The 12,742-nt window shown below is 40.9% G+C and overlaps 1 protein-coding gene across 1 annotated transcript; it reads left to right on the forward strand.

Annotated features, from left to right (window-relative positions):
- Positions 1–8,563: 8,563 nt before the first annotated feature.
- pnrc2 (proline-rich nuclear receptor coactivator 2) lies at positions 8,564–12,652 on the forward strand. Its single transcript, XM_073485494.1, has 3 exons — positions 8,564–8,791; positions 9,336–9,548; positions 9,794–12,652. Exon 3 carries the CDS (start codon positions 9,817–9,819, stop codon positions 10,285–10,287), a length of 471 nt encoding a protein of 156 aa, XP_073341595.1. The 5' UTR covers positions 8,564–8,791; positions 9,336–9,548; positions 9,794–9,816; the 3' UTR covers positions 10,288–12,652.
- Positions 12,653–12,742: the final 90 nt, after the last annotated feature.

The following is a 12,742-nucleotide window of genomic DNA, read 5'->3' on the forward strand; positions in this document are numbered from 1 at the left end:
TGGAGAAAATGTAGAAATTGTGAGGACTTATTCTCTCTTTGTCAATATTGGACTTAGTGCTTTTAAGGCGCATTAACATCTGTGAGTCAGAACAGAAACACATTTAGAGGTCGGGGCAAACAGACCATGACCATTAACCGTATGTGATGATGCTGATACTGAAGAGATACCTGCAAGGAGCCATAGATCGTGGTTGAAAATAAGTCATAAACAGCTAAAGGAGAGGTGACTTCATGTTGCGTTTTTGAGCTTAATATGTGTCCTTACTGTGATTCAGCCATGTGGGTAACGCTTTATAATAACAATCAATAATAAATGGTAAATGTATAGTCAGTTAAACTTTATTTAATGGTTATTTCACTGTTAACAAATGATAAAATACTTTATAATCCATTCATTAAGCCATTACAAAGGTTAATAAACATCAGTTGCCACTCTCTGCAAGACATCCTTTGTCCAGAGTCCAGAGTATTAATATTTAATTCGTATTTCCACTTTCACTTTGGCAGTGATTTTACTGTAAATGCATCCAGTTAATGCAGAGATCAACTTAACAGCCTGTTGTTGAGCTATTACCATATGTAACAGAACGAAGGCTGCCCCCTTTTGGCATTCGAGAGGACTGTATTTTAACAAATCTGTTAAATCGGTGGGTGAAGGTCACCACAGACATGAACAATCCTGTGTAGAGTGCATCATCTGTACGCAATCAATAGATTAAACTGAGTGTGTGAGGCTGATGAGAAGAGAGGATTTGATTAAAGTAAATAATGATGTGATAAATGGGAGTGGTGGTGACCTGTAATTGCTCGCACAGTTTGTAAAAGGGAAAAAGATGACCCAAACACGTCAAATAAATCAGTCATCTTTGAGGAAAAGGTAAAGAAACCTTTAGTACATTACATTTTAAAAAAGAAACCCTACTAAAATGAAAGGAAAGTAGGCTTTTATGGTGCAGTGTGAGTGATTTCTGAAGGGAACATTTCCACCCAGTCAGGTCACTATGTCCTTCATTCAGTTCCCCCGCCTTTATTCTGCACTATTCTTCGCAAATATGACACTTCCTCATGAAAAAGCACATTCGAGCAGAAATGGCAGAGGTAAACTACTTTCCAGAAAGCTTGAGTGACAATATTTCTCAATTGGGCCATATGAGTGCATGCACTGTGGATATTACACCACCTCAGGCGCTCTTTTTTTGCTCCCTCGTGGTGAGAAATCTTGATTGACAGAGTGCTGTGTTTTGACTCTTAAGAGCCAGCCAGTCTCGGAGAAATGATTGCCTCTTCAAGGAAGCATCAGCAGGCGCATACATATAAAAAAACATGCCTCCATTTTTGTCACATCATTGGTGACAGTGGCGCTGAAATGTGATGTGCCAATAACCCCTTGAGACACCGTTGCATCAAACCACACTCTTGCAAAATTTCACAAGCTGTTCTGTCACAAGTAGTACAAATGCATGCTTGAAATCTCATATTTTGTAGCAGCAGTAGAAGATTGAAGGTTTATAAAATAGGTCAAAAGTGAAAGCACACCTCATGAAGCTGCTGATGAACAAGAATAAGCAACATATGTTCTTATAAAAACATTTAAACATCACTATAATGCCAGTTTACATTTAAAAAAGGACATTTTAAATGTATTTTACTGGACTTTAAAATTGCATTTTAATAACTTACCTTGTGTTCTTTCCTGTAAGTGGTTTCCTGTTACTGTAGATCTGAATTATTTGCCTCTGAGCAGCAAAACGACCACAGCATGACCGCACAGACAGACCTGACTGGTGGCAAAGAGCGCGAGTGAGGGGAGAAGATAAGGAGGTTGGCTGTGATGACATGAGGGAGGGAGAGGGGGAGGGAGACAGACAGATAGAGAGGGACATGAAAGAGCCTACATGATGCTCTTTTGGAGGTTTTAAGCTGGATTCTTTGATGAAACTGAGAATAAAGTAAAAGCAGTACATTTTGAAATGTTTGATAGAGGTGATAGGGACTAAGTGAAACATTTACACACAGATCACACACTTCTGAGTGTTGGTGTCCTTCTTGACTGATGCTTTTCCATCAGACAGGGTCAGGAGGGACTCAGGGGAGGAGAGCACTTAAGCAGGGTGCTAGGGTGTTGGGTGCAAAGTGTGAAAAACATGCCAAGAGATAAAGGAAGAAAACGCACCGTGCAGCGTTTTATTTGAAAAATGTAAATAAAGTGACCTTCCGTTGTTAAATTATGCTCTACTGTGAATCCATTGCTCAAACCCTGATGCAGTAATAACCTGCTAAGTGGACCTTGAGTTAAGATTATTTTGCATAAACTCCCATTCTCAAGGTCCAGAACGAGCTTTCACGCTCATATTAACAACCTTGTTTCACATGTCAAGGCAGCTAAAGACATCTTGTCTTTGAATTAGTCGTGCAGCAGCATGTTTTTCCTACCACCTCTTCTTGCTAATTACTTTCCACTCATCTTCATTTTACAGACAGTACCTAGCAGCACACGTGCACACAATGACCCCTTCCTCTTAAGATCACATGGTTTTGGCTATTTTTATAACATATTGCTTGAAGGATTACAAAAATAGCTTAATTGCTCGCCTTTGGTGGATTGACAGGACGGGCAAGATGCTAAAAAAAAAAAAGAGGTTTCAATTATGTCTGCTTTGTTAATTTGAGGATTATAAGCGTGCACATTAGAAAAGACAATGTGATAAAACAGTTCTGTTCCTTTGCAAAAACTTTTACTGCCTCAGTCCTTTTCTAGACATCCTGAATCTAGTTTATCCTGAAATCAGGCTCTTTGTTTTACCAATACATGCTCATTCATTCCACATTTTTAAAAAGATATCTTTAAACTTATGTGTAAAACAGCCTTCAGTGCAATTTCCTCAGGATTTTCGTTATTTTATATTACATTACTGACCTGACGCTACAGTTAGTGGGTGGGTCTGGCGTGTAATTCTACTTGCAGCACAACAGGGGGCAATGCTAAGCTAGCATGAACTATTATGAGTGACTCTGGCAGTGATCATCATAATGATGGCGATGGGTTTAAAGGTTGTTCAGTCTTTTCATCTTTATTATTCTTTGTAAATTGAGCTCAACAAGCAGTCCCCTCATCAATTAAGACTGTTTAATTTAGATTATGCCCCTCTGGTAAAAATGACGTCCATTAATATTTCAATAACAACTCAATTTAGGTCATAAAATAACATACCTTAGGCATTCTGAAATGAATTAGCATCCTATTTTAGCCTCTCATTTTAGAGAAAAGTATGCTAAATAAAACAGTAACTGGGACTAACAAATATATCAAAGAAAGGGGGTCAGAAAGAGATGTTTTGTGAAAAGTTTATAGCATTAAATGAATGAAAAAGGTCTTGTTATAAGACGGTGATGTCTGGTGCACTGGCTGTGTCCTCCCCTCCTCTGACCTGATAGATCCAGCAGACCAGAGGGACGGAAATGTGATTAGCAGCAGACAGCCCAGCTCCAATAAGATTTACTCTCTGTCACTGTCTGACCAGGTGCAGCTGAACAGAACAGACAGACCCCAGGACAGAATCAAGCCGGAAATGTTCGATTATCAGCTGGACTACCTCATCCTGTTACACGATGCCTTTTTAGAAATCACCCGGGGACACACACATCACAGGGCTCACTCTGCTGCTTCAGATGGATTCGGGGTTGAATCTATTACAAAATATTTCCGCTCATTTCCAGATTGCCAGACCTTCAGACGGCAGTATCAGATCACTGATGTGAAAAACACAAGAAAAATGAGCAGATCAAACCAAAATCTAATTACTCCAGACTAAATGCTTTAATAGTGCTTAATTATTTACTCTGGTTCTTGGAATAATGTAATGAAATAGTGAAATTAAAAATGAAATGAATTATACATTGCATTACGGACTATAAATGGGGAGATTAAAGCGGAAAACTACAGATGTATGTAAATTAAGACTCAAAATGTAAAGACCTTCAGAAATAATCAGATACAAATAACAAACATGTTTATTTTCTTTTTCCTTTCACTCTTGCCTTTTACAACAGTCAAGTAGCAAACTGTAGAGCACATGACTGCTGTTTTAGCATTCACCATTTACATTATAAAGGAGCATGAGGGACTTGTGCCGACTTGTTCTAACTTGTCCTCGGGACACTTCCAAATGATTCAATTATTTGTATTTTTAAATCTTAATGTTTACGTAAGATGTTCAATGTTTCCTGCAACATTGAAATAAAATGGAGCACTTATTTCAAGGACATTTAAATAAAATTTTTAAAAAATCCATCTGTTTGTATAAGTTAAGTCTTGCTAAAATAAAATAAGGACACGATTATATAGTTTCTTTTCCACAGAATGTCCTAGGAAATTATTGTGAAAAGTTCAACCCATTATATAAAGTGTTACCTTCTTTCTACTCAACATAAACTTCTTTCCATGTAGTCAAACATCTAAAATCGCTAAATACTGCAATCAAGTTATTGAGTACCCACTAGGTGTAAGATTAACTGCAGAAGAGGAACTCCGCCTAAACTTAGCAAGGGCTCGACCTCAGTGTAGGCACTACTAGCTATGGTCCGGCTTGTACTGATGTCCAATAGCATCTTGTCATGGGAACACACCAGCTGTGAAGCCAAATTGGTGTGTATCACGAAACAGGTGAACAGTACCAGATTTATTCAATATGCCCAACCATCACCACATGGTCAACTTTTAACCCAGGTTGACATTTATAAGTGTTTTGCCAAAATATTCCCTCATTTCACACAAGGAATGTACAACATTAAACATGCTAAAGTTCACTTGTTTTTCCAAACTCACAAAGTGGACGGGAATGACGCAAAACTGTGTGACGTGCAGCTTAAAATAAATGTGGGCCCTGGGCGTAAAGTGGGCGGGTGAGGGCCCCTTCCCCACTTCCTACGAGGAACCTAAAAAAGAAGGAAGGGTCATTACGTCAGTCTGAATCTCGCTTTGGGGCCAGACTGTGGTGACAACACCTATTTAAGTCAATGTGAGATACGTGGAGAAACACATTCACTGTGAACGGGAGCCTTTCCTACACAAATTTGAAGAAAGGAACGACGTGTTGATAAAAAAATCAGTTGTTAACCTACTCTCTGAAGTGTGTTCTTTCATTTTTTTGGGAGCATTTCTTCCTCAGAAGTCATAGGACGTAGATATGTTCGGTTGAAATGTGATTCTACAGCTGTCACCACAGTCTGGCACCAAAGCGAGATTCAGTAACGTCATGACCCATCCTTAATTCTTAAGCTTCTTGACTTCCTCAATTCTTGCTTGGACCACACCCATCTTCAAACTCAGCGTTCATTTTGATCTACAACTACAACTACACACCTTTTAAGTTTCCTGACTGCATCTTGTGTGGTTGTGACGCTGTTGCGGTGACAAAATCTGTCCACAGACAGACAGACACACATATAAACACCTGGCAATGTACTGATAACTCCTTCTGGGGTAGAATATGTGTCTCCAGGACCACATTTTGCCCAGACACACACAGACTCACACACACACACACACACACAGACTCACAAAGTGAAAACAATACCAGCCACGCTGTTGCAGCTGGTAAAGACACCTGAAGGCTAAACATCTCAGCACCTGAAAATCAAAATGTGAAGTGATCCATCGCACAGCTTTGTCAGTGTGCTGTGGGCCTGTAAAGACTTGAGTCTCCATTGCCTTATGGCCTATTTGAAGGAGGATTGTTATTAAATATTGTGTTAAAGGGGTAGGTTGGATAGGCACTGGGTCTATATTCGACTTCTGAATCTGCCACAATTTAAGGTTTGTTTTTTCACCTCTATATTGACAGAGACGTGGATTACGTGTGTGTGTCTTTGACAAGATTGTATACAGAAATGTTATTACGGGGTGAAGTGCATTCAAGGTTCCTTGGTGTTATGTCACTGTGCCTCCACCGAAATACACATGGAAAAAAAAAAGACTCGGCAACAACAGGGAGACATTTCATTTGAATGTGTTTACTGGTGTAATAAAAGGTCTTGCATATGGGCTCAACTAATTGCTGACTGGTGTGAAACTGTCTCTGCTTCTGTACTTTCCCACTTCACTTGTGTGTGGGCGGTGTTTCACAACACATTTCGTGCCATTCACATTCATGTGAAACTCCATTGATCACTTACTTTCCACTGTTCATACCGAATAACTTCTGTAAATTGCCTGTGAGACAGAGAGAGTATCAGTCTGTCTTACTGAGAAAAAAAGAGCCTCGGCAGCCTTTGTGCACCGCTGTTATATTTTCCACCCCACTTTCCAGGATGGCCAGACTTTCTCTATCTCAATGAACTTTTTTTTACTGCAAACCTCCGCGACCAGTCAAATATGGGTATTTGTCCACCTCCTATGTTCAGTGCGACCAATAGAAGCCTCTCGTGACCTACTTTCCTTACATAGCTGACTCTTGATCGGCACAGCCCCCTTCAAAGGTTGCTTTGCTTTGGGGAGTGTCCCTCCACGGCCTTCAGCTGTGAGCGCTGGCTGACGCACACCGCTGTTGTGCAACTCTTTTAAAATCCAGACACTTTAAACGACCTAGCAGAGAAAGTAACGTTGACCGTGGACTTAGACATCAGTTAATCTTTCAAGTTGTTTTGTATTCTTTAGACTTGGACCTGCAGACTACCATAAAACCAACTGAAGGAGCCAAGAATCATCCATGACCTTATAAAGACAAGTAGAAGTAGGAACTGCATTTATGGCAGATGTGGCAATATCCCAATCACAAATAGAAACGTATTTCAATAAAATGACGGCACAGCAAAATAACTCATGTAAGGGCTAAGTTATAAGCTTTAAACAACAATTTTACGACTCAAGAGTTCACTTACAGTGTCAGAAAATGCTTAAAATAGTCTTCAATTTTAAATTTAGTGCATACCCCGCATGCCCTGTTATACTCTTACTTGCTGAATTACCTGCTATAAATTATACTCATCTTTTATTGTGACCCCACACACATCTTCTCTCCATGACACCATTGCAAACCATTTGGCTCTCGGTTAAATCAACAAAACAGAAGGGGAAGGACGGCTCACACTTAAATACCCCAAATGCCTTGTCCAGATGTTACTACAGATTTATAACGCTTATTTGAATAGTGGAATGTTAAAGGGGCACTATGTAGTTTTGGGAAATAAATTTAAATCAGAAGAGAATAAACTGAATAAACAAACTGACCTTAAAGGACAACACAATTTCATACTGTTTACTTTGTTTATATGTGGCGGCCCCTGTCACCTTTCTAGCTTCAAACAGTGATCTTGGGACCTTATTTTCCTCTGAGAACAGCTTGTTTATTCAGCTATGGAAAAATAAATATTGAGTTTGGATTATTACCTCATTAATATTATAAATATTAAATTCTGAGTCAGAATTTGTTCACCAAAACTACTTAGTGCCTCTTTAAAAAGGTAATAACACAATCTCAGAAATATTTTTTTTTTCCACAACTGAATAAACAAGCTGCTCTCGGAGGAAAATAAGGTCCCTGAACACAGTTTGAAGCTAGAAAGGTGGCAGGGTCCGCCACATATAAACAAAGTAAAACAGTATGACATTGTGTTGTCCTTTAAGGTCAGTTTATTTAGTTTTGAAGTCGTGAAAAAGAAGAGAGTTTGTTTATTTAGTTTGTTTAGGCATAACAAAAAAAATCATCTTTCACTTCTAAGAAAAACTACATAGTGCACCTTTAACTCTGATATAGCCTGGTGTATTAACTGTGCCTTTGTATTAAGCTCACTGGATTAAAGCACCAAGGGTACTAACTTTATACTCTGCCCTGTATTTTCATCAACTATCAATTAAAAGATAGCAAAAATATACATTTATCTTCCCCGTTTTCCTTTCACCAGTCTTTAACCAGTTGGAAAATGATATAAGGGTTAAAAAACAAACTTGTTTCTTTTGAAGAAACGGTTCATGTTTTGTTTTAGCAAAAGGAAAGATAAGATGGGGGGGATGGGCAGCCCACAGGCGAGCTGTTGTGTTATCGTTACTGCCTGTTGCAGCTGTTTCACACAGAACAACTGGTTTAAGCTGCAGAAACAGGAACTGTAAAACCACAAAACCGCCTCCTATGAGTAGAAAAGTATGTTAAATATGTCGTTAAATCCAAACTTGCTACGTGTTTACCTGATTTCCTCGAAGGGACTGTCATTACATAACACAAAAACAACATCAGCTTCACCCCCCCAAACCGTCAAAGATGATATGAAGTTGTACACAACCGGTGCGGTTGTTATATGGTGTAATCTAGCGTGAAAACGTGGGGTTTTTTAGTGTTGGAAAGTGGTCGCTTTCTGTTGTTTTCTCACTTCTCTCAGGAAATACCCCGAGCTCCAACAAAGGGAAGGAGAGGAGAGGAGAGGAGGGTCAGCGATTGACGTCACCGGTCTGGCAACAGCCCCGTGAATGCGTCGGGCCGTCCTCGCCGGTGATTGGCCGTTCGAGTTCGTACTCGGCGCCCGATTGGTCAGCTCGGGGTAAGAACGAGCTACATATCTCTGCCGTGGATTCCATTTTGTTGCAATTCAGACGGAGTCGGGAGAGAGAAGTGGCGTCCTCACGGCCACTTTTAACACCACGTAAGCTTCGAGAGGAGACGGATTTGTGGGGGGAAATATAGCTCGCTGTGCTTCCCACGCAGTCCGCCGACGGATTTCAAAGGCCTAATCTCAACATTGTGTGTTTTTTTTTTTTCTCTGACGAAGGGCTTCATCTACCAAGCCTGAGGAAGTCGGTAAGAGGAATCGCTTTCTGTGTCTCGTCGCCATATTGAGCTCGCTGTTTCTTTGTTTTGGTTCGGTGCCAAGGAAGTGTGACCCCCCCCCCCAAAAAAAACAGTTGACGCGTAATTTACTTAATTTTTACACTCGTGTTTGTTTAATTAAAATGTACGCTATACATTTTAGCTGTTTTTTTTTGGCACCGAAAACCGAGTAAACACAAAGCCTCTTGGCAGGACAAAGCCCCGCTGCACTGAAGCCGAGCTAGAGGCTCACAAACAAAGTGGGGATAACATGTCGCAGTTTTCTTATGTAACGTTGTGATGATCGCCAGCATTTGCACATTTTTTTTGTATAACGACACCGCTATCAAGAAAGGATGTGTGTGCTGTTTGGTCTTTTAATCGATTTTTTTTTTTTTTTTTTGCAATGACGCAATTTGATACCCACATCTCCCTCCTGGAAGGAAACAAGCGTTGTTTACAAACATCCTCAATGTTGTTGTTATATCACAGTTAAATACGAGCATTTCTAACTGATGTTATTTCGCCCTCAAAGGTCTTCAACGACTTCTTGGAGCATCGTGTGCCGAGGTGAGTTGATGTTCAGCTCGGCTCTACGGCAAAACAACGCTCATTGGCACATGAAAACCTCAGATCTTGCTGGACACAGACGTGCAGTGAGGAGTAGACTGAGAACTACTTCGAGGACCTGGGGCCCGATCGGAGGCGAAAGATTGAAGAGAGATCTCTGCTTTCTGACAACAAAGAGGTGAGCCGGAGCTTGTTTTTTGCTCCAGGTTGTGTGTACGTGTGGGGGAGGGGCGGCGGGGGCCTGGCTGTCTGGTGTTTCTGCACGTAACCCTCTGTGCTTGTTTTCAGCGGGGGCGGTGCAAGAGTGTGTGTGTGTGTCTGTGCAGACTAGCTTTCCTCTTGCCAATCAATAGAATAAAAACACAGGCAGATCGCATGGATTTCAGTGCACTTTTGTAATAAGATATATTTTACTTCATGTAGGTGACACGCATTGCAGCAGCATAATGGGAGGTGGAGAGAGATACAACATTCCAGTTTCCCACCCTGAGCGCCCTTTGGCCAAGAAGAACCATCAACTTGGTCGGGCCAAGCAGAGAAGCCGTGACCAGAACGGAGCAGCGGTATCAGCAGGAGGGGTAGGGGGCCTTCACCACCATGGCCACCGCCGGAGCGACAAAGGCGCAGCCTACCACAGGTCTCCAGAGGCGCGGCAGGCCGTGTCTGCAGAGAAGAGTGCGTCTGTCCGTTTTGCCACCAACTATGATCAGAACTGGGAGGGTGCAGTGTCTCACCTTAACACGCTGCTGGCCACCCAGGGGAGTCCGAGCTATGCAGGGCCTAAGTTCAGCGAGCCACCCTCACCTAGCGTGTTGCCCAAACCCCCCAGTCACTGGGTGTCCTTCCCAATGGGCTCCTGTGACAACAGGGAGATGATGGCCTTCCAGCTCAAGAGCCTCCTCAAGGTGCAGGCCTGAGAGAGCGGTACCCTCACATGATCGTTTTAAAAAAAGCCAATGAACTGGGACTCTTAAAGGGCATGCACCCACCAGGAACACCTCAGTGCTGTAACACTTTTAGCTGTTTTTAGATTGACCTTTTTAAGTGTTGGGAAGCATTTGCAGCAATCTTTGCTGTGAATGATTGTTCAACAAATTTTTTTAAATCACTATTTGAAGATATTACAGCGTCCGAGCCTTGCTGGTAGGTGATGCTTTTAGTGGAGTCAGTTTCTGTGACTAATGATAAACTGGATTATCCTTTGTACCTCTATTTTGTTTTGTTCTTTTTAACGTTGGCTATCAAAGCAGATGAGTGTGCTTTTTTTTCCTCAAACAAGGGATATAGTATAGGTCAGGTAAATTCCCAACACTTTTACAGTCCATTTCTGTGGACAGACATGCTTTTTCATTTACATAGGTTTTATGATTCTTTAGAGTTACCTCTAAAGCTTCCGGTGCTAAAGCAAACTCACATTTTGTAGCATTTTTTTGACTAGGGCCCACTTTCTTTTCTTATGTTTTGCGTCCCTTGTTTGCGATGTAAAATACACTCAACTGCAATTCTGCAGGGAAAAAGCCTATCTTACTGGAGGTAATAAGCTGTTGTGAGTAAGTACAGGTCAATAGTATAACCTCAGACTGAAGGGTAATAAGAGACCATGGCACACCGGCCTTGGACTGTCAACTCCTGTACCTTTTTTATTGCGCTGTGCGCACATGCACTATAGGAGTTGTACGTGTCCGAGGCCCACAACACTCTATCATAGCATTATTTTGTACAAGTCCTTTTATGTTGTGGTTGAAAGATGTATGAAGTGCTGTATGTAACCAAAGCAATGTTTTCGCTGTATTTCTTTTTCATTTTTTGGGACATCGTGTGGTTGGCGTTGTTGCCACTGCCCCTTTAACCTTGCCAGCCCGAGTGGTGAATGGGTTAGAGTCCCTTAGGTCACTTCAAACCGTTCATCTGTTCAATCAGTACTGTTATTGCTCCTCTGTCTCAGCCTATTCAGAACAGTGCAGCAGCTTCAACATGCGGAAGAGGGCCAGGCTTATGTGGGACTGTTGAGTTTCACTTTTTTAAGTCACATGACATGGTCCTGTTGGCTGCATGCATTGTAAGCAAGGTATGGCCGAGCTGAGGAAGGTTTCTGAAGTGAAGTGGCCCGAGGGACTCAAGATGAGGCAGGAGGCTGGTGTTTATGTTTACAAAATAGGTCACTGTGGTTGACCATCCCATAATCAACAGACACCTTCTGCCTCTTGCCTCTGCCTCTTGTTGACCCTCTTGCACTGCAATCAGACATGTTTTTTTTTTTTTTTACTAAGTTACAGGCCAGGATGCTATTGAGATGATGGAGGCGTTATCGACTATCTCCCTATGGATTCTCTATTTTTGTGATTCAATCCTCTATTGAGGCTGTCTTTGCTTTCCCCTTGCAGAATTGGAGCTGTTTATGGCCAGCCTAAAGATGACAAAACAAAGTATGAGAGCTTGTTAGTGTGTTCAAGAGCCATGTAAATAATGAAATGTATAAAGTACTTGTAGCATATGTACATTTGCAGGCCAAGTTTGAGGCCTGTGTGACAAAAGTATTTTTAGTAATAACACTGAATGTATAAGACATGCTAAGGACGTGTCTTGACTTCAATACTGAAGAATATTTTTGTTAAAAAAATCTGCCTATAGCATTTGTCAGTACCCCTGCACTGTTATCTTTACAGAGATCTTGCACATGTTTTTTATTGTTTTGTATTATGCAGTGTAGGGTGAAAGATGCTAAATGCAAATAATACGTAAAACTACAACAAAATATCAATTGGATTCTTGAGGAGACTTGCTTATGTATGGATTTGAGTTCTGAATGTGCTTACAGTTTGTAAGCGTGATGCTTTTAATCTTGAGTTGACCTGTTTGTGCCTAAGTTTAAATTCATGCTGAAACTGACTAGTTTCATTAGGTGGCAATGCCACAAACTGACCAAATGTTTACATCAGAACCATCTTCATTTGTCAGCTGTTCTTCCGCCAGCTGACAACTGAACATGATCCCATGCTGTTTGAGTACTATCTTCTATTGGTTGTTCATGTTAACAATTTATTTTCTTGCCCTGATTAAGTCATGCATGGCAGTCTCCTTATTCTAAAATGTGTAACCTGTAATGAATTGGCTGTTAATTTGTCCCACTGATGAAATGTCACTAAAGATTATGAAAATGCCCTGTTTTTTTAAGATTGGTATAAATTGGTGTTTCTAAAAGAGAAAAGAAAATGCACTCTGTGAATTGATGACAAAATTTTACAACAAAAAGAAAAAATAAATCCCTTCCCCTCCCCCCTACTTTTGTCTCTGCTTGAATGTCTTCTAACTGGTTCTACAATATGTTCAGTGTATTTTACGATCTGTATAGCCCAGTAATAGACCTTCTGT

Source organism: Pagrus major, chromosome 17, assembly GCF_040436345.1.
Source record: "Pagrus major chromosome 17, Pma_NU_1.0".
NCBI classification, from domain to species: domain Eukaryota; kingdom Metazoa; phylum Chordata; class Actinopteri; order Spariformes; family Sparidae; genus Pagrus; species Pagrus major.

Excerpts from the sequence above, each read along its gene's own strand:
- pnrc2 (XM_073485494.1), top strand. The coding sequence starts at position 9,817 with ATGGGAGGTGGAGAGAGATACAACATTCCAGTTTCCCACCCTGAGCGC.